This window comes from Xiphophorus couchianus, chromosome 4, assembly GCF_001444195.1.
Source record: "Xiphophorus couchianus chromosome 4, X_couchianus-1.0, whole genome shotgun sequence".
In the NCBI taxonomy this organism is placed as follows: Eukaryota; Metazoa; Chordata; class Actinopteri; order Cyprinodontiformes; family Poeciliidae; genus Xiphophorus; species Xiphophorus couchianus.
The window spans coordinates 20,085,675-20,110,967 of record NC_040231.1 but is presented as its reverse complement, the minus strand read 5'-3'; the positions used below and the strand labels follow the sequence as shown (position 1 = coordinate 20,110,967).

Here is a 25,293-nt window from a genome sequence, read left to right as displayed (position 1 = left end):
GAAGTCTTCTCTTAACACTGCTAGCAGACATGTTTAAATTTTGATTATTCAAAGTAATCATAACCCAAGTAAGATGCAGATTGAAATTTCTGCATATACAAAATGGCAATGCTTATTACATTTTATGTCAAATGAAGTATCCTTTGAAACCAAATAAATAATAAAAAAAAGAAATAAATAGTGTAGTGTTCTGTTAGTGCCACAGTGACCATTACACTGTGTGGCTAGTGTCTTCTCAACAAGGTTAGAAAATTGGGTGGACAGTGGGATTTTTCTCCACCTTAAAGACTTTATCATTATGCAACACTATGTCAAACAACATGGAAGAATTTTATTTTAGCGGCGTCAAAAACAGAAGGATCACACCCTTTAGACTCAGGTAAAGTTGGTATAAAACTGGATAGACAAGTAGTTTTATTAGAACGAGTAATGTTTTTTAAAGAATGGGGATGTAATGAGAATTTAACACCACATTGATGGTCTTGAACTCTGGTCATCGGGAAAGAGTGCTCTGCATGTTTTAAAGTTGTTTTTGTGATTCCATCACCTGATTTAGATGAGTGGGTCATTACCAGGCCGATTCAGAATTAAATGACAAACTAAGACGGTAATTCAACAATTGGAATAGCTGTGTATTTCTAGTTGCAGTTTATACAAATTTTCTTTTGCTTTACCCAGCCTCACTGGTTTAATTATCTACAGCACATCACAAGGAGTGACTGCCTTCAGAAAAACCAGGCTGAATTTTACCATACTACTACACCCAGGCTTACCTTTACCCTACCTTCTTTCGCACTTTATTTAAGGTGGATTCCTTGTACAACAGATTCAACTTCAGTATGTTCCTATGTGACATATAAACAGTTATCAAGCCAGCACTAGACGTCACCATTCATTGGTTGTTGTATTTGTTGTAATGACAAATGGTACAGATAAGTACAACAGTGTTTTTTTTTGTTTTTGTTTTGTTTTAATTGTTCTCTGCTTGTTAAAATTAGCATACATTAGTCTAATCATGTCATTACTGTGACAATAACATGTTTTTAAATATGAAATCCTCTGGTATTTGTTATGTTAATAATTAACAGAGTTGCCAAAACATTGCTGTAAAGAACTCAAAGTACAGAATTATGTAGTTTGGCTAACAGTAATTTAATGAAGAAAATTTTCACCTAAGCCGTACCTGTTTATGTTTTATGGTTATTATTAAAACTATAAAATCTTAGTGGACTGAAAGCAGGGCTTCTTCTACACCTCTGAAACAGCTGGAATGTCCTAAACGTTGAAGCGAACACACAGTATAAGTTAGGCCTAGACTGACGAGGATGGGGTGAAATAGGATTCAGCAATGAACGTGGCTTGAATGCTATTAGGCTGCAGCTGTGGAACACTGATGCTTTGTAATATTTTTCTTAAGTGGGAGTATGCCAGGAGTGTACCTTGGGACAGAACATAGTATGTCTTATTGCAGTTTTGGGAGTTTTCTTCACATGTTTGACCTATAATCATATGGTCTATAGTTTCATAAAAATTACAATATAGATTATTGTAGATGGTTAAGTGCTAGAATACATATTTTTAACATACGTTTTTTCCACTATGTATTGCTTTTTATCTACAGGGTTTTTTTTTTTTTGGTCAACTGCTGTATTAGTTATCTTGCTGAAAAACTTTCTGTGGGAGACAGTGAACTCTGGTTTTATCTTAAGCTAATTTTAAAGTCTTGCCTATCTCGTAGTTAGATTTAGTGACTAACTTTGTTCATTTGAATATTGCAATTATGGCATCAGTTGAAATTAGTCCACATTCCTCTCACTTATCGTTTTTCATCATCCCATTGCTCCCACTATTCTCTGTAAGTTTCAGATTCTTAACAGTAACAATTCTTCGGACCAGCTAATTTTATATGGACAAGATGTTGCTGCATGACACTTGGAATAATTTTGCCCATCCAACTTGCATCCATTTTGATATTTGATGTTGTGATAACGATTGTGCCTTGGATCTAGTTTATACCCACCATATTTGTCCTCACATACAGAAGCGCGCTGTTCCTAGGGGGCGTGTTTTGTTGTTTCAGACAGTTGTGTGCATTCCCATTTCCAGAACGGTCTGCAGGCATTATGAGTGGTGCTCGTCAAATAAGAAGAACAAGCAACAAGATAGAAAGTAGAAACTAAAAGGATATTGGTTTTTACAAGCGCATGCACACTTGACTATAAGCAAAACTGAATAATTGCTTCAAAATGTTGCATACGCTTCTGAAAACTGATCAAAATAACTTTAAGGTAAAACTTTGTAGTTAGTTATGTTAGAAATATACTTTAGCTTTGTACTTGTGTAGTGCTTCATCAAGTCTAGAGGACCCCAAAGCGCTTCAAACTACAGTCATTCACCCATTCTTGCACACTGTCACACACTGATGATGGCAAGCTTTACGTTAATTGGGCACTCATTCAGGCTGCATGATATTAGAAAATCTTGTGGTAGTGATAATATTGGTTAACATCACAATGGCACTTGCAATATATGCCTGGTCCTCTATGCCTATTTTCATCTTTTCTCTCTTTCTCAACTGTGCATGCATCACTCTGTGATCTTGAGCATTTTGGGTAATGTTATTTGTGTCCAGTTTGAGCATCTGCTGCTGTGAGACTGACCAACTGACTAAATATTACAATAGCATGGAAAATGAAAATTCATAACTTAAAAAATATGATTATCAACAATATATTCATGTTATATTGTGCACCCTTAGTGGTCATAATGTAGTTGTAGTCAGTGTGTGTACTGACAACAAAACGTGATGTCTGACATGGCTTGTGGTTGTTAAAACACCTGTAATGCAGAACATTTATTTTGTCTGAAAGAAATATTAAAAACCATTCACTGCAAGGTAGTAAACAGGGTTCTATGAATAATTTGATTTTAAAATGAGGGAAAGCAATTTTGAAAGCTTAACATTTTCAATAACCATTTTTGTAAAGTAGATTTGCTGTGATGTCTTTACATTAGTTGTTGATGTTTAACTCTGGCCTCTCCCTTAAAAGTCTCTGTTTTCTTTTTTATTAGCATGCCTCACTTCTCTCTCAGATTATCTGCTGCTTTGGTGCTGAAATAAATCCAAAGGGCACATGGGATAGGAATTTGCAGATACCTGTTTGTGGAAGCATTTAAGCCTGTCACCATTTATCACAGCTGCATTTTTAGTGTCCTCTTGAAATCTGTTTTAGCAGGGACAGGCCAGGACCTTGATGAGTAAAGCAGCCAGGCACAGAGGGTGGAAAGAGTGTGATAGTCACTGTGAGGCCTCCAGTATCCAGGCCCTGCATAAGGTTTAGACCAGTAAACAATTCATTGAGAATTTAGACAAACTATAAAAATGTAATTAGGGATGGACCCATTTGAATACTAGCAGCTAAACACACACTTTGTCCGCAGACCACCACCAGAGAAGTAGTCCAGGTAGAAAAAGGCGATAGTGGTAAGCTAGATGTTGATAGAAACGTTGTAGCTGAATAGTCCGTAGGGTAATTGGATAAGCAGGTAAGTGGAGATGGGACATAGGTCGCTGAGATGATGAGGGTTCTGTCAGGGAGCATATTTTAAAGCCTGTGTGTGCATATGTGTCTGTGTGTGTATTTGGGTCTGCAGAGGAAGAGCAATGTGATCCTTGTAGGATTCAGGGGCCCACACACAAGGTCTGAGAGAGATCTGGCTATGAAACTCAAGATGGTCAGTTGGGGAGTGAAAAAGGAAGGAGGGTTCAAAGGGTTCCTTAATTTGAAAAGCTTGTTTTTTTAAACTTTTGTTTAGGGGTTTTTTCCCCAGTTATTGCCATGTATTCCTTTGTGTTGTCATCTTAGGGATCTTTTCTTTAGGCCGGGTAAGGGAATTCATTCTTATCAAGATGAAACATGAATTTGCCCTCATTGTTTACATCTCTGCCTCAGGAGGCATGATGGCGAACTTCTGTTTTTTTATTCTTTTGTTAAGTGCCATTACATTATTCATGTTAGAAGTTTTTTTTTACAATTATTGTAAAAATTTAAAAACACAAACTTACAGTGGATTTAGTAAGGAAGTAAATCAAGTACTGAATGCATACTTTTCATGCAGCTACATGTCTGTTTTTACTTGTTGATTTGAAAAAGGAAGATGCCTGGGGCTAAATAGAAGGGCTTTTTTCATGGTATTCGTTTTCTTGAGTTTAGACTAATGCAGATACATAAAACAGCTGTAAGCAATGTTGATTTTAGAATTACATAAGGTAGGTATTTCTTGATTCCATGTCTAAAATGAAAACTAGGACACTGCAAAATGAGAAAAGAGTAAAAATATCAAAGTAAGCATTTTATTAATCACTAACAGGTAAAACAACTCATTGATTAGCTCAATCTTGAAGCATCATCGAGATCTTAAACTAAATGACTGCTAAGCTAATGTGTCATTGTGTTGCTTTTGTATTTTCTCTCCACAGTGACCTGAGTATGAACAACATCACTGAGCTTCCAGCAAATGTATTCAAGAAGTTCCCCTACCTAGAAGAACTGTGAGTACATGCCCTTCTTTCTCGTGTTAAGGATGTATTTACTCTGTACAGTGTTGACATGAGCGCTGTTCTTTATGAAACGCACCTGGGTATTTGAATTCACACTGCAGGACGCACGGCATCGGTGTAGAGCGTTCCCTCCTTCTGAGGTGTGGAAAACAGGCATGAGGCAACAAATCACTCAACGTTCATGAACTGAGCCAGGGAGGTTAAATAAAAAGCATGTCATACAGCTCAGCTAAAAAGGCGTTGCAAGGTGACATGCATTGAAGCAACAGTCATGTGACATCCGATGTGGATTTTTGCTTTTAAGGAATTATGAGGGTAGAAACAAAAACATCTGTGCGCATGGACCTCGTTGAATGGGCATAAATCTGATCTTGGTGGATGTTTTTTCTTTGCTCTTTAAATACTTCAGTGTCTGGCTTAGTTCTGCTGTGAGTCAAAGATAAAAATCAGTCTGCCTGATATCAGGTAACATGCAGCTCTCTGAAGACAAAATGACCAATGAATTAAAATTCTCCAGAGGTTCCTGCTCCACTTGGCCTTTGTTAAGATGTTTTTTCAGCTCTTGTGCATCTTTCAGCTGGCTGAAGCTTCACCCGCTTCTTTTTCTTACACCAATCCAATTTTCTTTGTTGAGAAGCAATTTAGTTTTCATCGCATTGTGCAGAGGAATGCAAGGCAGGAAGGAAAAGGGCAAAACAATGGTTTCCATCGCAACAGGACTTAAAACCTCGCCTGATCTCTCCACGACGAGTGTCTTGTCCTAACTCATCAAAACTGATGGTCTGTTTGATTGACATAAACCCTTAGTTAATTTGTGTGTTTGTGTAACCTTTGTTTCTCTGAGAACAAATCAGAAGACTTGTCTCTGTAAACTTTGGAGTACTTTTTTGCTTCAGGTCTTCAGCATTGTCAATGAACCGGAGCATTGGCCCTCAGGGCGAAAACAGGGTGAGCTGACAGAAAGAGGGGGAAAACAGAGTGCAGGCCATCCTGAGACAGGGAAGCAAGCGAGAAAAAAAATATTCCTCCTTTTTAGTCACGCAACCTCTTTTGCTGAATGCCCAGAAGATCAACAGACTTGATGACAGAGATATTGTCTGTCTCCTTTTGCAGTTTGTTTATATTCTTAATGGTAACCTGCAATTGATAATCCTATCCATGTAGCAATCACAACTTCATTTCACAAGTACCAGTCTGAGCAGATGATATTGTGATATGCTCTGGCATCATTTATAAACAAAAAAATAGAATTATATTTTTTAACATTGGACTGCTTATGATTCTGCAGTTTTAGTAATGTACTGTGATCTGCAACAATTAGCATTTTTCTTTCTATATTTGAAATGCATTATATTCCAGAAAACTTTTAATATGGGTAAATTTTCATTGTACTGAAGAATATTTTGCTCTGTTTGAATATAACATAAACTGACAGTTTTTTAAATTGGATTATCTTATCTACATACCATGCCTTTCAACAGTCTTCATACATTTTGAACTCTGAACCTATAGTTTTATCACATTACAATTTAATAATGTTAATGTATTTTGTTGGGGTTTTATCTGACACTCCAAAACAAATTAGTACATAATCAAGGAGTTTAAGCAATAAAGGGCAAAGGTTTTTTAAAATATTTTCTGGCATAATACAATATTTTATCACCAAGACAACCAGAAGAAATCCAGTTTGAAGCTAGTCATACGAGATGGAAGGGACATAAGTAACATGTAGGAGCTCTAGTCAGGTGAGACCAAAACTGTTGCATGTAGTTTAACCATGAACACACTTTCCCCACACTTGGTCTTGGCAGTATCATGCTGCTGCGATGATTCTCTTCAGAAGGGAAGTTGAAGCTGGTCTGAGCTGATGGGAATATGGAGGGAACTAAATATAGAAAAAGCCTGTTTGAGCAGCTGAAAAATTTAAGTTGAGGCTGGCGTTCTTCCAGTACAAGTACCTAAAGATGCAGCCATAATTCTGATTGAATGGGTAAAATGTCAGTCTCTGCAAGTGCAAAGGTGATTGAATTTAAAATATTGACTCCAGGGGCGCAGTACAAATGCACGCCTTATTTCTTTAAAATTTTACTATCTAAAAACTTTCAAAACCATCTATTGGCTTTTCTTCTACTTCGCTATTACACCACAAAGTAAAACTAAAGTAAATTTATCTTATAACATAAAAGTGTGGAATAAGTTGAAAAGTTGTGAATATTTTTGCAAGTAGTAAAGAAACATTATGAACTATATGTACATTAAACTGACTCAAACCAGGGCAGGTATGTATCTGAAATGAGATGTGTTCATTTGGCAAAAATGCACATAAGAATTGAAGTCATACTGTTCACTTCATCATTTGTGTCACCTGTTTAACAGGCGGTACAAAAACTGTCTTGAACATGTAGAAACATATCGAGAGTGTATGTGTGTGAGGTGGAGTTTGGTTTTTATGTATAATGATGTACCAAAGAAAAAGTTTAAACTTTGTCATTTAATTTACAGTGTAAGGTAGACTTGTTGGAGTAGTGTTGCACAACTAGAAGAGTGTGTCTCTTCTTCGTGACAGCTGTCGAAGCCCTGGAGCAACAGGTGATAAATCACCTGAAAGGTTAAAGGAGAGAAGCACTTTCGGTTGTGAAACCGGTAGCCAAACCGAAACATTTGTCAAATCCTTTGTTCTTATTTGCAGTTACCAAATAAAACTTGGTTCATTTTACTGTCTTTTTGAAGATTATTATTTTGATTAATTTGGTTTTCAATCAAATTTTTTCCTAAATGTTTTTCGAAGATACTGACTATTCATACATTTTAACTTGGAGTGGCAGCCACTGTATTTTAATATCCTGGTGTTGGCAGTTGTTTGATTTGAATTTTATGATCTAAATTAATAGCTTCCCTGTAAGCATAAATTAATAGCAAATATTTATCAGGGACTTTGGGTAACTAAGATGTCATTACATCATGTTGGTTTTCAGAAACCTTGACTATTTTCATAACAAATATCTCAAATGCAAAATACACGAGGGATTAAATTACATTTCCACCTACTAATGATGTGCAGATATTCTGAGTTGAGCCAGTGTCATAAGAGGCAGCCACTGGCCATTTTAGATGCCATTTTTATTCTATTTTATATTTGTTTTATTTTATTTTAGTTAATTTTATTGTGTTTTATATTATTTTATTTTATTTATCACCTACAAAGCAAGATGGCAAAACATCTCAAATGTTTTATTGGAATAGAAGAACAAAAGTGAATATATGTTTTGAGTGAAATAATTGCATGCTACCTTGTTGTTTTAAATATGTCTTAAAAGTACCTACAAACTAACTAATATAATAAAAAAATAAGACGGCTGTACTTTTCTATACTTAATAGAAATGATCATTATTTTCAACCCCAACTTGATTTGACTTGGGCTGCTGGAATAAAAACGGTAAAGGTTTCTGCTTCCCTGTGATATCAGTCACATTCTTGTTTTTTTCAAACCCTTAGTTTTTATATATATTGCATACAGTCAAGCAACATGTCTTAGTACCTCCTAAAGTATGAAGTTGTCCAACAGACACACTTTCTAAAAGGATGCAGTCTCACAGTTTATTTGCCTGTGGTGCTAAACCAAAGTAAAAAAAAAACTAAAAAAACTCCCCATTTGAATATCCACGAATAGATAGGTAGCACTCTCAACAAACTCCAGGCCAGGGTTGCATAATCTCTCACACCTACTGGTGCTCTAACATAGTCAGTTCTGGTTCTCAGCTTCACACATAGCAGCTCTTGTTGCTGGGAATTCAGCCTGGTCTGACTCATGTTGCATGGCGATAAATCTCCTGCTAATCTCTCAGGCAAGATAGTGTACTTGGGCTCCATGTCCCAGTCAGCTTGTCCCATGCTTATTTACACCCAGGTTTCCTATTTACTTCCTGTTCCCAGCAGGAAAGGGAGGTGTCCCCTCTCTTAAATAATTTTGACACGCACTGAAGCAGCTGTTTGATAATAACAGTTTCATTGGAATATAGGTTGTGTAACCCTAAGAGGGATTAACTATTTTTTCAATGTTTTTGTGAAAGGACCACTGGTTGTTGAAGTTGCAGTTACTAAAAAAGGGGATCTAACGAAATAGTTATCCATAGGCAGGTCTAATCTGTGTTGGGCGATAGAAGAAGTGACGACAGTCCATGACAAAGGTACATGTCTTTGTCACTTTGAGTTTCATAATCAGCTTGAGAGGTGGAACCTAAGCTGCCCGGGGCATGTGGAGTTTTAAAACTAAAGCGATGATTAATTTAAAAATCTGTTGTACTTTACAGTTTCAATACAAAGAGATAAAGTATAGTGAATGTTTTTGAGTACTTTTGAAATGTGTACAAGCTTAATAATTAAATATAATTTTGACTCATTATCTCATCCAGACGACTTGCTGGGAATGACCTGACATTCATCCACCCTGACGCCCTGTCTGGTCTGCATCAGCTCAAAGTCCTGTAAGCATGCTCCCTCCCTGCCAATGTACACAAACATCTGCATACAGACTTACAAATATGGCAATATAAAGTTTTCCGCATGACAGGCTGAGTGTAAACGGTGAAGTTTGGTGTAGCATGCATTTTGTTCATCTCGGCCCAAAATTTCTGAGGCAGCACCAACAGAACAGTGAATACAAGAACTGCTTTAATTTTAGTGCTTCATCAGCCAGGTTGCATCAGACTAGTTGTGCACACATTGTATGTCCTAAAAGATACACAAAGGGCATTTCTGTTGATTTTATATCAACAGAAATAAATAAGTCGTAGTCCAGTTTTCTTCACCAACTGAATTGGATTGCACCTGCCTGTGTTCATTGATTAAGCTTTAGATGTGTGACATTGGTTGACATTTGAATCGTTTTTTGTTTTTTTTTCCTTTCAGGATGCTGCAAAATAATCAACTTAAATCTGTCCCCAATGCAGCGTTGAAAAGCCTTCACTCGCTCCAGTCTCTGTAAGTCTTCAGTATGAACACACACATATATGCACATATGTGTTTTCATAATTATTTATGGGTGTTTTCTTTTGCAAAACCTTTATATTTGGGTGGAGCTTCCTGTCCAGCAGTAATACCACAAGTATACACAATACCACAAGTATCCAAGGCTATTCCAAAAGCAGAACTAAGGTTTTATATGCATCTTCATCATATGTGTTTATGTGTCTCTGCTGTCACAGTAAAAAAAAATAAATAAATTGGTACATGTTATGTGAAAAGTTAAAGTCAAGTACAGAGCGCTCTAATCAGAGTGCATGTGCAGTTCACACCATTGAAATGAGCACTGCAGCAACAGATAAATCTCTTTAATTCCCCCAGCACTTCAGCTTTGCTTTCTATTCAGTGTTGATTATACAAATCTAATTCAAAACTCCGTCTGATTATCTGCTAACAGTCAAGATAACATGTTACAGACGTGTGTCATCGCAATAATAAACATTTTACCTCCCAAATTCCAAAATGTTTGCACTGACCTTGTTAGGGTTTTATTGCTAGTATTCATTCCAACACTCTGACTTGTTATCTGCCTGAATGACTATTCTGTTCTGTAGTCTGCATTTATTTCACATACTAAACAAATAATCACCAAGTCTTGGGGATTATTGTAAGAGGTGTTTTTTTTTTACTTGAAATATCCAATTGAGGGGCAAATATCGTAATTTGAGACTGTCTTAATCATGTTGAATTTTGGTTTTACATTCTTGTATATAACTACTGCATCACAAAATGCCCTCACTTGTTATGAGAAGGCTAGATTATATGTGACAACTTTCCTCTTCTTAACAATAACCTTTGTGTACTCAGGCATTATTTTTGCTCATTTTCAGTTTGTCCTGTTTTTCTTTTTTAGAAGATTGTGTATTTCATCTTGTTTCTGCGTGTAAAATGTTATCGTTCAAAGCTTCCTCCCCCACTTGCCTTCATATTTGATACAGTTTGAAGGTCTTAGCTTTGTATCTGTTGCCTCCCTCCACAATGTGCCTTTGAGCTTGACAGGGACTTGGAGTAATGAGTTCAGCTGTCGAAATGTGCTGAAAATTCAGTTTTCACCCATCACTCTTGTTTTTTCCTCCCCCTGCACTTTACATCTCCTGTATCCTTTAAATTACCTTTTCATGTCTATAACAGATATCTTTTTTTCATTCATACTTTTAAGTTCTGTTGCTAAAGAAATATGCTATGCTAAAGAAAAGACTTGGTTAGTAATAAGCCTTAGATAGCTAAATGTCAATCAAGATTGTTTTCCTTCCAGCGCAGATACTTGAGGAATTTTGAGGGAGGGTGAGACTTGCATTCAGGGAAGATTCTAGGACAAAACTGCTTGGTTCAAGTGAAAAGAACGCTCATAGAGGTTAAACAAAGACAACTTTATTTTTTTTCAATCATCTCAAGGGAAATGTTTGTCCATCTGAAATCTCTGTCAAATGTAAGAATTCCACATCTCCTATCTCTTATGTAAGTTTAATTTACATTTTGTGTTATTTTATGTTGAGATTCTGCAGTGGACATAATTTGGTTTTGATTATTAGAAGAAAGAAGTGGACAGGTCTGCCTATAACTTAGATTGCATCATGACTTTTACTCTCCTTACATTTGACAGTGCTTGCTCATAAGCAGTTGGAGGTACAGATTAATGCTTTCTAATGTTTTACTACTGTGGCTATTTTGTAATCCATCAACTGCAATCACAGCACACTGGCAGTGTCCAAGTGTACAATCTAGAAGTGTTGTTTGGTATCAGTCATATTTTTCCTGACAGTGGCGCGGAGATGTTTGTTTAAAGCAGCAGCTTCAACAGAATACTTACAACCATACAAACCACATCTAAAAAATAATGAAATACTTTCAAAGACATTTAAATGACACGTATATTAAACCTGCATTTACCCCTGTAATAATTAGTCAGCTCTGTGATTGTGGTCATTCTGATTAAAACGTTTAAACATGAGCATCGTAAGTTTTATGGAATCGTATTATGTTTATTTTAATTCAGCAAATTATATTTAGAAACATCAAGGTTGTTGTTGTATTCTAAGCTTCTGTTCTCAAAGGAAATTGACAACATGTGTGTCAGTGAGTCTGAGCACTTCAGAAATTGTAAAATGAAACCCTTCAATAAAAAATCGATACATTTATTTCATCATGTGGGAACTAAAGACATTGAAAACATTAATATCTGTATAGTTTCATATACATGGGATTGATCCACTAATTTTTTTTCTGGATCTGTAGCCGCCTGGATGCCAACCACATTACAACCGTTCCTGACGACAGCTTCGAAGGTCTCCAACAGTTGCGCCACCTGTGGCTGGATGACAATCACCTGACAGAAGTCCCTGTCAGTTCCTTGAGACACCAGTCAAATCTTCAAGCTCTGACTCTGGCACTCAACCGGATCTTGTATATACCAGACAACGCCTTTGGAAATCTGACTAGTCTAGTTGTGCTGTAAGTCTTATTAAGCTTCGGGTCTGATTGTGGTTTAGGATATGGTTTTACACTGCGGCGTTGAATGTTTACAATGTGATTCACTCGTTTCTTTGGAGAGTTTACCATAGCGAAGGGTGTGTACAGAGCAGAGTAACCATCAGATCATGAAGTGCAATTTGCTATTTACATTGGTGTCTTCAGCATAAGTTGTTAAATTTGTTCATTAGATCAAGTACACTTTGGCTTTGTTTATCATTGGTTAACCTGCAGTATAAATACAGGTCAGTGTTCATAAAATGACTGATCATTTTATGAACCTCGGTTAATAATAATTCTACTTACTTATGCCCCTGGCAGAGGTAGATTTGGCTTTTTGTTAAACTAAGATGTTTATTTCCGATTGCAAATGAGACAGACATATCTGGCTCTAGAAAATAAAATTAGAGTCCACTTGACTGAACCCCATTGAAAACTTCATGGTTATTCCACCAAATATTGATTTCTGAACTCTTCCTGAGTTAAAACATCAGTATTGTTTTTTTTCTAAAAAAATATGAACTTGTTTTCTTTGCATTATTTGAGGTCTGAAAACACTGCATCGTTTTCGTTATTTTGACCATTTCTCATTTGCAAATAAATACAAAATTTTTGCTTGGACTTTTGGAGACATGTCAGTAATTCATAGATTAAAAGAACAATGTTCATTTTACTCAATCATATACCTATAAAACGTAAAATCAGGGAAACTGATCATTTTAAGTGGTCTCTTAATTTTTTCCAGAGGTATATATAATATTAAAGTCGCATGTAAAAAATGGTTTGTTCCCTTATTAATAATAGCCAGTGGAAATGTGTTCTTGGCATTACAGAAATCAAAATCAGCTGACCAGCTTTTTGCTTTTTCGTTCTCCCAATTTATCTTTGATGATGAACTCCAAGTCTTTGGGGCCTTTTGACATCTCCTATAGATTCCCTATCAGAGAATGGGCCATTCCAAACTATTAACATTACTCTGAGAGTTGGCACAAATACAACAGCAGAACTATCATCAGCTCAAAACAGAGGGACCAGACCGGACGGACAGTTTTTAAGTGAGACTGCAGGATCTCATTCAAAGACGTTTGGCAGTTAAAACACCTACATTCTCCACTTATGTGACACATGTAACCTGGGAGGTTGATGGATCCATGTCAGAGCATCTATAATGATTTGAGGAAATGAGAAAAACGGCACCGTCCACATTGGGAGCTTGCATTAGATTCTGTGTGATTTCACCAAAGTTGTTATTGCTGTTCCACATTTGGACAAACACAAACATCCAAGCACCCATGCACACTGAGTGGTACTGGTGAAGGTTTGTATAAACATACCAGAATAAACAGGAAGAAATGACCTGAATTTATTAGTGAGTTCAGCTCTGCTGTGGAGTACGAATACAGTACAGACGCTTCATTTACTGACCCTGCTCTGCATAAAAAATATTTGTGCTAAATGTTCAGTTTATTAAGTCTTGTTGAATATCTCAGAGATGCAACTTATTTTTCTTTTCTAGGCATCTTCATAACAACCGAATTACGGAGATAGGAGCCAACTGTTTCGTTGGATTGGTGAACCTGGAGACACTGTAAGTCCACAGTTACTTTGCATTTTGTTTATGTGTGTGTGCAGATGTATACTTGCATGCCTGCATGTGTTTATGTATCAGTTTGAGTCAGTTTGGGTTTTTGGACGCTTGTTTGTATGTGCCAACAGCTCCCCCACCCATCTCTGCTACAGTCCTCAGACATCATTGTGTCCACTTCCTCCTTTAATTGCTCTAGGATAAATAGAGCAAAGTACATGATGCTTATCAAAATTTCCCTCCCAACTGTTCACTTCCTACTGGCTCACAGCCTTACCTAGTGACAAAGACATTAATCTTCTCTGAATGGTCAGCTGATAAATATGAAATTCAACTGTTGTTGCTCATTTCTTGAACATTGGAGATTTAAAGGCAATTTTCCTTTTTAAGAAATCGTCTAACATCCTAATAAAATAAAATGTCTGTGATATGTTTTGTACATGGTGATCATTTCACACTTTCACCAATTGTTTCATTATATTGGAAAAAATGCGTTATGTTACCATCAGGCTGTGTATAAAATATAATGTATCGAATAAAATTAATTCCACCACGTAGACATTTTGTAGCTTTGTAAGATGATTCATACGTGACATTTTGGAGGCTGCCATTGGAAACATTTGAGACTTTTTTTAAACACTTTGACAGCAGATTTTTGAAAGCACATTTCTATTTGTACTTATTTTCATAATTCAATAAAAAGCTTAACAAGACACATTTTGGAATCAGTTTATGTATAAATGTATTATTGAACAAAGGGGATGTGTTCATGAAAGCTATAGTTATGATCCCTGTTATGATAATTAAAGAAATCCATCTGAAACTGTTTAAATCTAATAGGTTCTTCCTTCCCCCACATTTTACTTAAGTTTGATTAAAACTGCCTTAAAGGCAATCCATAATTTTTACATAGACACAAACTAATTGCAGTAATCTAACACTGTGACTCAAATCTCTCTGTCTCTCTCTGTTTAGAGATCTTAATTTTAACAACTTGAAGGAGTTTCCTAAAGCAATAGAGGCTTTGCCCAAACTGAAAGAACTGTAAGTATATACCAATTTAAGATAAGAGCTATTAAAGCTATAACTAATCCTTTTTGCTGTGTTGGATGTCTTAAAAAATACAACTATTTGAGTATTTGAGCTATAAATTTGAGAAGATGAACAAAAAAAACCCAAAATGAAAGAAATCTGCAAGTGAACAAGTAATTCATTTATTATGTGAATATTTCGAACAACATTTTGCTTCTTAATTTCATATAAAAAAAGACAAATTTCAACTTCCAGACTGTTAGTTTGAAGGCTTTACTTTAAGCTTCTTTACCTAACAGTTGAAAAATCACTTATTTATTTATTTTCATTTTTAAAATAATATTTTCTGGCTTCTTCTGTTCTGCTTCTTCTTAATTTGATGGAACTAACTATGCTCACTGCTTTATCATATTAATTTTGTCCTTTTCCGTTATATTGTCTTTGTCACGTTAACCTGACAGTGGTGATAAGCATCTAATTGCTGTCCCTTGACTTTTGTTCTGCAGTGGGTTTCACAGCAATGATATTGCTGCCATTCCAGAAAGGGCCTTTCATAACAACCCCATGCTGCGAACCATGTAAGGTCAAACTCACACAAAGGAATAGTCTACATGTGGTTTTATCTTTAAAGGAGACAAGTTTAAGGCACAGAACAAATGTCCAGAAGATGGTGCCATACTCATTGTGCTCTTCTCTCTTATTTTGATCTCGTTTCAGACACTTTTATGACAACCCTCTGTCATATGTGGGAGCTTCAGCTTTCCAAAATCTCTCAGACCTGCGCTCTCTGTAAGTTTGACTATGAACCACGAGTTACTATCTGTGTGACCTCTTCAAGTCAGCTGTTGTCAAAACAGATCCTAAGCTAATTATATTTGGTTTATAGCATCTATCTGTCATCTCCATCAACATGTACCACAGTTTTTACAAGAAACATTCCAGTATTAATTCTAAGCATTTTGCAGAATGTTGCGTGGTGCCAGTTTGATGAAGGACTTCCCCATCCTCACATGGACTAACAATCTGGATAGTCTGTGAGTAATATAACATTTTATTCTTTGCTGCTTATTTGTGTTTCAGATGCAAGTAAATAGTGTGATTTTTGTTTGTTTGTTTATTTCTTTCTTTTTATCTTTAGGACCCTCTCAGGTACCAAGATATCATCCATACCTGCTGATCTGTGTGAAGATCTCAAATTCCTTCAGACACTGTAAGAGACTTTTCCAGTTACAGTATTATGCGCTTCTTTAGAACTGGAAAATGTATACAATTACGGCCACCATTTCAGTATTAGTGTCTGAAATATTACAATTGCAAAAAACTGGTATATTATAACTCAGGGTGATGATGCATGAAACTTTTGCTAGTAATAAATTTGACCTTTTGGATTGTCCTCAATGCAAATGGTGGTGTTTAGTATTAGTTGCTGATTCTGACAGAGTGGAGGTGACATTGTGATGATTAATTGTAATCAACATTGTCATTGTAATATCAGTAATAGTATTGCAAGTACATGTTTTGCTGATATTGTGAAGCGCTACTTTATAAATACGTCTCAGACTGACAGCAGGGGGTCCATTAATTTCTGAGTATTTCTATTGTCAGTGTAAATGACATCATCCAGTCTGGCTTTCAGGGCTTCATCCTCTGATTTCCTCCTGTTCGCTTTAGCTTGATGCTTCAGATTGTCTTAAATGCCGATGTTGATCTGGTCGCAGCAGCAATGCTGAATAGTAAGGTGGTCTGAATTAATCACCTTTTACTAACTAATGTATTTTTTATACTCTGTATCATCACAAGTTGAATGTTGCTACTATGACATTTTGGTTTATATCTGGTCAAAAAGTATTTATGCTTATTAGAAAAGTTTGGGTTTAATTGCACAGTGTGTTATTTTATACCTATCTAATGGAGTGAGAGACCAAAAAGAACATTTAAGTGACAGTAAAAATTGTGATAGCATATCTTCTAACTGCAGCATATTTTCTACATGACTTCTGTAAGGCCTTAAAGTCATAGATCTTTTTTTAAGCCTTAAAGATTTGAAATACGCCCATTTTTTCCCATTCTCTCGTGATCTTTTTTGAGAAATGCCCTTATGTTGTATTTTGTAGTTCTGGCTGAACATGTAACGTGTAATCCTATATCTGAACTACAAACCCCATGATGCAGGGAAGCACTTGAAATGAATTTAATTCCAGACTTTCTGCCTTCCCAACAAACCTAAGGAATGATTCTGCTTCTTAAACTGACTAAACTGGTTTGAGATTAAATGTACATACAATTCAAAATTCAGCTATTATTTTTACATTACGGTATTCTGTTCCATCATTACAGGAAAGTGTCTATTTGAAGAGGTTTGGGTTGTAATGAAGAATCTTATTTGAAGCTTGTTGTCAGTAACTATCATGAAACTTTCAAACCATTATAGAAAGTTAGGTAACATTATATTTATGGTACTTAGGCTGTTAAGCAAGTGAATTACAAAAAAATATGTATATTGTTAAGTTTATTTCATAATTAATGCTGTAAAATTTTAATCATGTTCATCTTAAAAAGATAAAACTTAACTTACTAAAATTTGCAGACTCCTCGCTCTGAGGTATAAGCAGTTTATATAATTATTTCCCCCCAGTTGATGGTTTTCTTGTTATTGAGGTTTCTGGGTTTTTCTTTTAAACAGTGACCTGTCCTACAATGAGGTGAAGCAGTTACCGTCCTTCCAGGGCTGCAGCCGGCTGCAGGAGATGTGAGTTGAATTTTTTTGTAAATATACCATTAGTTGTTACAATAAATGATTCCTAAAGTAAATGTCAAAAATTCTTCTTGAAATCTGCAGAAGCTTCCAGCACAATCACATTCAACAAATTGACAGAGATACTTTTCAGGATCTCTCAGCGCTCCGTTTGCTGTAAGTGCTTTAAGACACGGAATAACAAAAACTAAGTTCAAGGAAACAAACAGTTTACTCCATGTTTTTGTGTTTTCTTGTAATACGATAATTTATAGAGACCTGAGTAGAAACGAAATTCGAGTTATCCACAAAGATGCTTTCCTCAGTCTCACTGGACTCACCAACTTGTGAGTACAACCTTCTTACAAATCTCCTGCATGGATTTGTCCATTTTGCAAATGTCTCATAAACATTAACTGGATTTATTCAAATGATTCTGCAGAGATCTGAGTATGAACTCCCTGTCTGTGATTCCGACAACTGGACTGAGCGCCGTCATTCAGCTGAAACTTTCAGGAAACCCACAGATGAAAAATGTTCTTCCTGCAAAAAACCTGCCAAAACTCAGGTGACAATGAACTCGTGTTTCCTTTTGCGCTTAAAGCATCCAGGACAGAATTGACTGTGGAACTGTGACATTTCAGGTTAAATTTAATATAAACTTACACCTCAGTGTTTTTTGAGCGTCTCGCAGAGCTCTGCTCAATTCATCATCTCAGAATAAAAAGACTGTGGTATAACTTCAAATATACGAACATATGATTTGGCAGACTAAGTTTATGGGAAGATGGATGAAACTAAAGAGAGAGCAATTAGAAAACCATTTTTTTAGGCTACAAAAGTTTTGATACATGGGCAAAGATTTACCTTCTAATCGTTCCTAAGACAAACAACCAGAACTACTATGGAATGACTTTGTTCAAAGCATGTTCATGTGCAACAATGGCCTAAACCTGTAATCATATTTCTTTTGATGCCCTCTGTGAGCTTGGATTAATATGATTTTCCTAAGAAAATAATAAAATTTCAGTTTCTGAAAGCTGGTGGAGATGGACTTTGAGTTGTTACTGCTTCAAAAGGTTGTTCATTAAATTATTGAATCAGGGAAAGGACCTTTCAGATTTCCGTTTGTGTAAAAAATATTTTTTTCTCCTCCTTATGATTATGCCCTACTTTGTGTTGGTAGAGCACAAAAAATATGTTAATGTTTGTGCTTGTTGCATAAGAAAATGGAAAAAAGTTGAAGAGGTATTAACTGACTTCTGCAAGGTATTGTATTTGATTTCTTGAAATATACATTGTAACATAAAATGTTGAGTTACTAGTTATTGAAAAGTGATAAAACCAAACCACAAAGGGGAAAAGGAAGAAAGAAAACCGAATAACAAATCTATAAATGGAAACATTAACATTTAATGAAAGGAAACCTTATCAGCCTGTGAAATGTGTTTCGTAATGATATGTGTGTTTTTCCAAGGTTAAGGTAGCAAGAGTGTTTTTTAGGACTTGGACAAATTGTATCACAAAAGCGCAAGCACTCCAAAGGAGTAATACAGACTGCACTGCATAAACTCACACTGAGTGCTCTGTTGTTGTTTACTTTAGCTGATACACTGGAAACAAATGAGAAATTGCATGCAAAGAGACAGCAAAGCAGAATCCAACTGTGTGTTAACATTTAATGAGGAAGTCAGGCAAATCTGTTTTCTGCATATTTGTTGCTATTTTAGGAAAACATCCAAATATTTGGATGAAAACAATCAGAAAGCCCAAATATTTGCTGAGCCACACACTTCTAATAATCTTTTTAGGAGTATTTTTAACGATGATGTGCCCAAATCAACAACAGACTCTTAAAAACCTTATTTTAAATTATTGTTTGCAGGTCCATCTCTGTCCCTTATGCCTACCAATGCTGCGCGTTTATTGGGTGCGACTCAGTGACGAGGTCTTCTGAGCAAACAGACATGAAGAAATCCACAGGTGGGAATGGACACTCATCTTTTTAGAAATAAATAGCTGACGTGACACCTTTGTTGTTAATTTATAGATAGAGAATTAGTTAAACTAAACCACGTGAATCCATCCTCTATGAGAGACAGCACAAGTTAACAACAAAGATTTTAAAGCTGAATTTAGAAAATAAGACTCCGCAGTATTATAAAACAATTCTCAGGCTCAGAGTCAGAAGGAAACCATCCAAACTATATTTAATGCAATATTTTATGATACACTGGACAAAATGAAGACATGAATAAACAGGTGTTAACTTGGTCATTATTAAGATACCAAAACACAGCGTTGTTTATGATAAATTTATAAATTCAACGTGAACGGGTTTTAATTTATTTCTGTAATTTGTCTTAGATGGTGTAAATTTTGCATTGGAACAAATTTCAAAATAATATAAGTTAGTTTTTTGGATGGTAAATTAAACATCAGATAATTAAGAGACAACTGTTTATAAATCTTAAAATAAATTATCATGGTAATTTAGTTTTAAGGAAAAATGTTTTAGTTATTCACCTACAGCATCAATGCAAAGTTGGAGCTGCACTAAATGTGGATTTGATTAGAAAATGTTCATTTCAAGCCATTAGAAACTTGAAACGTCACTCTGAATTGGGGCGAAAGACTTGGGATTTGACTTGCACTTAGAAAACTTGATTTGTGTTCATCTCTGCTGATTATACACATTCACATAGTCTGATCATTCTTTTTTATCTCTACTTTTGTGCCATTGTAGGTGTAGAAGATGGTGAGCAGGTCTCAATGATAATGCATTGTTCACCTTCGCCAGGTAAACAGTCAAGCATCTCTAATCTTGTCTCTGTGTTAATGAAACAATGCTGAAGAATTCTTAGATAGTCCTAAATTATCTTATTACATTTTCATTTCTAAACACTAAACTGTTTCTGTGTTCAGGAGCCTTCAAGCCTTGTGAGCACCTCTTAGGGAACTGGATGATTCGTCTGACAGTGTGGTTTATCTGCCTGGTGTCGCTGGTCTTCAACAGCCTGGTGCTGGTGACCACCTTCTCGCCCGCTCATCAAGCCGCTGGTTATTCCCACTACCTGACTCCGTCTTTGTCACCAGCCAGGCTGCTAATGGGTTTGCTGGCCCTGGCCAACCTGCTCACTGGCCTGTATGTCGGCATTCTGACCGTGCTCGATGCGGCAACGTGGGGATCCTTCGCTGAGTTCGGCGCGTGGTGGGAGATGGGTCCCGGCTGTCAGATCACCGGAGCTCTTGCTGTGTTCTCTTCGGAGTGGTCGGTGTTGCTGCTGGCGTTGGCAGCTGTGGAGCGCAGCATGGCGGTCCGGATGATCATAGGAAAAGTGCTGATGTCGCCCAGGAGGAACGGCAGCAGCCATCGCAGGTGTTTCAGAGGTTACCAATGCTTTGGCCTGGCTGCGGGGCTGCTGGGGTTGCTGGCGGCGGCCGGAGCATGTCTGCCTCTTCTGACCTTCAGGGACCAGTCGTCTTCTCCTCTCTGCCTGCCGTTCGCTGGTGGGGAGAGTCCGGCTCTCAGTGTCACTGTCACTCTGGTCCTGCTCAACGCCCTGGCTTACCTCTTCACAGCTGCAGTTTACACCCAGCTCTACTGCCACCTCGGCAGGGTGGAGCTGGCGGACCCAGAGCAGACCGGCGCCCTCCGTCATGTCGCCTGGCTCATCTTCACCAACTGCATCTTCTTCTGTCCCGTCGCAGCTTTTTCCTTCGCCCCTCTCCTGACCGGCTCTACAGCTGGTGGCCCAGAAATTGCCAAGTCCGTCACCCTCATTTTCTTCCCCCTCCCCGCGTGCCTGAACCCGGTGTTGTATGTGTTTTTCAGCCCAGCCTTCAAAGAGGACTGGTTAAGGCTGCGCGGTCACATGGGTTTGACACAAGAGGTGAAGGCCGGCACTGAAAGCGGCTGCGACGATGGCGGTGGAGGGTCTGAGCTCACAGACGAGGGATCCTTCTCCCACCTGGGCTTTGACTGTGGTGTGTACTCTCAGCTTTGTGGAGAGACTGTGTGCGAACAGTGCGAGGCAGCCCTGCGTGCCCGGACCTGCTCTTCCCCCTCAGCCTCGTCGGTCTGCAGACATTTAGTGAAGTCTCACAGCTGTCCCACCCTTCTGGCTGGAGCCGCGATATGCCCGCGCTCCGAGGGGTTCTGGGCAGACAGCGACACGCCCTCTGCTCAGTCCGAGTACGCTGATGAGGGGGACTCTTTTGTTTCAGACAGTTCAGACCAGGTTCAAGCCTGCGGCAGAGCCTGCTTCTGCCAAAGCAGAGGACTTCCTCTTGTACACTACTCATACAACATACCTCGAGTCAAAGACTAAGGATGCCTCATTGCTCCAGTACGTCAATGTGCACAGATATGTCTGTCATGTGAATTTAGATTCTTCAAGATTATGTAATTTTTATATATAAATATGTATGTCAGATACATATATATATGTCAGAACAGAAAATGTGCCAACTACCTTTGCAATTCATCAAGCACTTATGTTTGTAATTACTGTTAGCAAAGATGCAACCAATCATTGAAAGGGAATTTCCAGCTGAAAGATCATTTCTAGATGAAATGAACTGAGTACTTCATGTTACAAACTGCTCAACTAAAGAAAATCTGACCACCGGTGCCTGCCTGCCTCTTACGATCAACTGACATGATGATGATGATGATGATAACGACGCAAGCTAAAGGGGGTCAAAGATGTAATGATTTTTTGTGTATGTTCTGTACTGATAAGCTTTGTTAATGTATCATGCATCAAATTTTAACATGTTTCCACAGCAAGTTTATTTTTTTAATTTGATGATTTTATATATAAATGTAGCAAATGTAATAATCATTGTTAGATTTTTTTAGGGTTTTCTTGTGTGTGTGTGTGTGCGTGTATGTGTGAATGTTTAAGGTGATCCAGGGTTCCGACACATTTTCCAGGTTGAGATGAGATTGGAAAACCAAAATAAGAAAAGTAATTGTGTTTTCAGACTTCTCTTTCCCATTTTCTAAAAATTGAGTTCTTTCTTATATCCTTCCCACTTTGTGTCCATCTTTTCTTCGTTGTGTCATTTCCTTCCCTACACACTTATGTCCTTCAGTCTCAGTCTTTACTTTTTGTTCCATATCTATCCTCAGTTTCTTTTTTTTCCCTTCCTTTTATTGTCTTATACCGCCCTTCTTTTCTTCCTTATGTTCTTCCTTTATTGTCACCTTATGACATTCTCCTTTCCTCCTTTGTCTCTTTTCCTACATTTCCCTTTTTTCAGTGAAATTCAATATTACATATAAAAGAACGCTGGAAAGTTGAGTCTCTTAAACAATCAGTGTGTTGGAACCCTGGTGACTTTCACCTTGTGAGAGTTGAATGATTTAGCATCGATAACTACTAGCCAATGAGCACGTGATTGTCGCACACCGGCGCAGGAATGGTAGAGGTCAGTCTGTAAGAAAAAAAAAAGTATTTTGCTTTAACCTTCTCATACTAAGAATGTGATAAAAGTAGCAGATATCACTGTTTTAACAACTGTGTGTTGTCGCTTTGACACGTGTTATTTATTGTTTAAGCAGACAGTAGTGTTTGGGTGGAGGCGGATTTGTGGTGGCCTCTGAATAATAAGTCTTTATAATCCAAGCATTCACCAAAACAGCGCCTCTCTTTTTATTCCTGTCTTTCATTAGGTCAAATTAGGAAAATCTCATCTTCTTTAAAACTGAACTTTTTCCCCTGGTTTTTGTCATTCTGTTTTTTTTTTTGTTTTTTTTCTATTTCCAGACTATGTAATGAAATAGTGTTGCATAGACTGTATTTTCTGTCTATTTTGAGCCTCGTTAAATAATCCTTGCCAGTTATGGTACAATTCAGTTTAATTAAGTCTCCATCCAAGTTAAACTCACGAATGAGATTAACTTTCTGTGCTGGTTAACGACTGGCAACCAGCTGAGTCAGCAAGAAGATATGGAAAACTGCTCCTACATATATCCACATTTTTTTGTGGCTTGAAATGCATACATTATGGTAAGAAATGGTAAAATATGGTATGAGATAACATATTTATTCTCCTGTCAAGTTCCATTATCGGTGATTTCTTACTGTATCCTTAATTAGTTTTTTTATGTATGTGACAAAAAGAGCATTATTGTATTACAAAGTGAATAAATGTAGATGTCTTTTCATCCTTACCTGGTTGAGACTGGGTGTGACAGAGTCTGACGGATGTTTAGTGTGCTCAAGCATGACTGCACGCATTGAGGTGGTTACACCCTCGGAGCATGTATCCACAAGCGCACGCCATGTGAGTGCTCAGGAATTCAGGCAATGTAGGGAACTGCTCTCCTCCAGCACCGAGACGTTCTCACGTCTTCTTTAGGCTCCAGTCTGCGTTGAATTTGATTATTATAGACACATCTTACAACAAGACACATTGATTCTTGCATCAACCAAAATGTCTGGTTTGGTTTTGCCATCTGATCTCCTGTCTACTGAAAATGTACGAATCTGTCAGTGGTTTATTTTTTTTAATATATATATTTTTAATGTAAATTATTTGAAAAGGAAACTCAAGAATGGGATGCTTGCTAAGGAAGCTACCTCCTCGGTTGTTGAGGCTGCCAGCAGTGCTTTGTAAAAGAGAGTGTTTTTTTTTTCACTGTTTGCATCCTCAGCTTTATGATGTTAACCTTGGCTGTGCATCATTTTAGTAATGTACAAGTTGTGGGAGGAATCTATGTACTGTATACTGTGATTTTTTTTTTCCTGTTTCTTAACCAAATTTTAAATATGACCTTTTTTTTTCTCTCATAGATACAAAATTACAGAATATATATTAGCTGAAATATTTTACATTATTTCTGTTCAATTTGAATCTTACTTGTAGTTTTGTGTCAAATCTCCCTGTGTTTTTTCTTTTCAAATAGGTAAATGAATTCTTTAAATTGTGAATGAATAAAATTGAAAAAAACAAAAAAACATGGATCTTATTTTATGCTCATTCAGTTTTAAATATTTAAATATGAAATATACTCGTTAATTTTTTCATTACACTGTTGTGTGGAATTGAACTGTTAATTATAGCACATGGCCAATATATCTATTCCTTGCATTCCTAGGAGTAAGTTTTACTTTAGAAATTCGGTTTCTAAAGTTAAACAAACAAAAAAAAAACATACTTTTTGGCCAAATTCAACTTCTCAAACTGCAGACTCTAACTTTAGTTTTTCTACATAAAAAAGTAATGCAAGGAAACAAGAGATTAAAAAAATGAAATAAGAAAAATGTTAAGCTCTTTTTTTAAAAATCACAAATTTTTCTCAATTTCTGTATTGTCAGCAGTACTGAGATCAGCCAGTTGGGAGAATCACACCTGTTATCCTTTGACACTGGAAAAAAGCTTTTTGTTTCCACAAATATATATCTGCATCTTTACTGACTTGCTCTGTTTTCATGGTCAATCAAAAGATAACTGAGTAAAGTAGGTAAATATCTCTAAATGAATCATACCAGGTGTTTGTTTTCCTGAGATTGAATCCCAGTTCTCACCATCAGCACAGGAAGGGTGGCTACAGGGGCTGCAGTTCCCCCTTGTGGTGGCTGAAAGAGGAATCCATTTTGATCAACAGAGGAGTAGAAAATATAACATTTTTATGCTAACGTTTTGGCTTTGATTTAAGAAAAAACCATAATCTAATTTAGATCTCAACGGTTGCATTTTAGACATTTCAGTGACAGCAAAAACAACACAACCAGGTAGCAATATAGACTTGTACACTGTAAAAAAGAGATTATAATAAAATATGTTTGCTGTAGTTAAATATCCACTTGTTTCAGCTTGCATACAAGCTAGTGTTGGTACTGCAGCACAGCCAGCAAATACAGGAAACTACAACAGTA

At 36.9% G+C, this 25,293-nt stretch overlaps 1 protein-coding gene across 1 annotated transcript in view; it reads left to right on the top strand.

Moving 5' to 3' along the window:
• Window positions 1-23,585, top strand: part of lgr4 (leucine-rich repeat containing G protein-coupled receptor 4) — a 29,314-nt gene extending 5,729 nt beyond the window's left edge. Inside the window, exons 2-18 of the mRNA XM_028014461.1 lie at window positions 4,481-4,552; window positions 8,975-9,046; window positions 9,471-9,542; window positions 11,820-12,035; window positions 13,570-13,641; window positions 14,614-14,682; window positions 15,177-15,248; window positions 15,388-15,459; window positions 15,636-15,704; window positions 15,809-15,880; window positions 17,354-17,419; window positions 17,510-17,581; window positions 17,680-17,751; window positions 17,847-17,972; window positions 19,290-19,387; window positions 20,151-20,204; window positions 20,330-23,585. Of these exons, the coding sequence (XP_027870262.1) occupies window positions 4,481-4,552; window positions 8,975-9,046; window positions 9,471-9,542; window positions 11,820-12,035; window positions 13,570-13,641; window positions 14,614-14,682; window positions 15,177-15,248; window positions 15,388-15,459; window positions 15,636-15,704; window positions 15,809-15,880; window positions 17,354-17,419; window positions 17,510-17,581; window positions 17,680-17,751; window positions 17,847-17,972; window positions 19,290-19,387; window positions 20,151-20,204; window positions 20,330-21,735 (2,752 nt within the window). The 3' untranslated portion in view covers window positions 21,736-23,585. The remainder of the gene's footprint in view (window positions 1-4,480; window positions 4,553-8,974; window positions 9,047-9,470; window positions 9,543-11,819; window positions 12,036-13,569; window positions 13,642-14,613; window positions 14,683-15,176; window positions 15,249-15,387; window positions 15,460-15,635; window positions 15,705-15,808; window positions 15,881-17,353; window positions 17,420-17,509; window positions 17,582-17,679; window positions 17,752-17,846; window positions 17,973-19,289; window positions 19,388-20,150; window positions 20,205-20,329) is intronic.
• The last annotated feature ends 1,708 nt before the right edge of the window (window positions 23,586-25,293 follow it).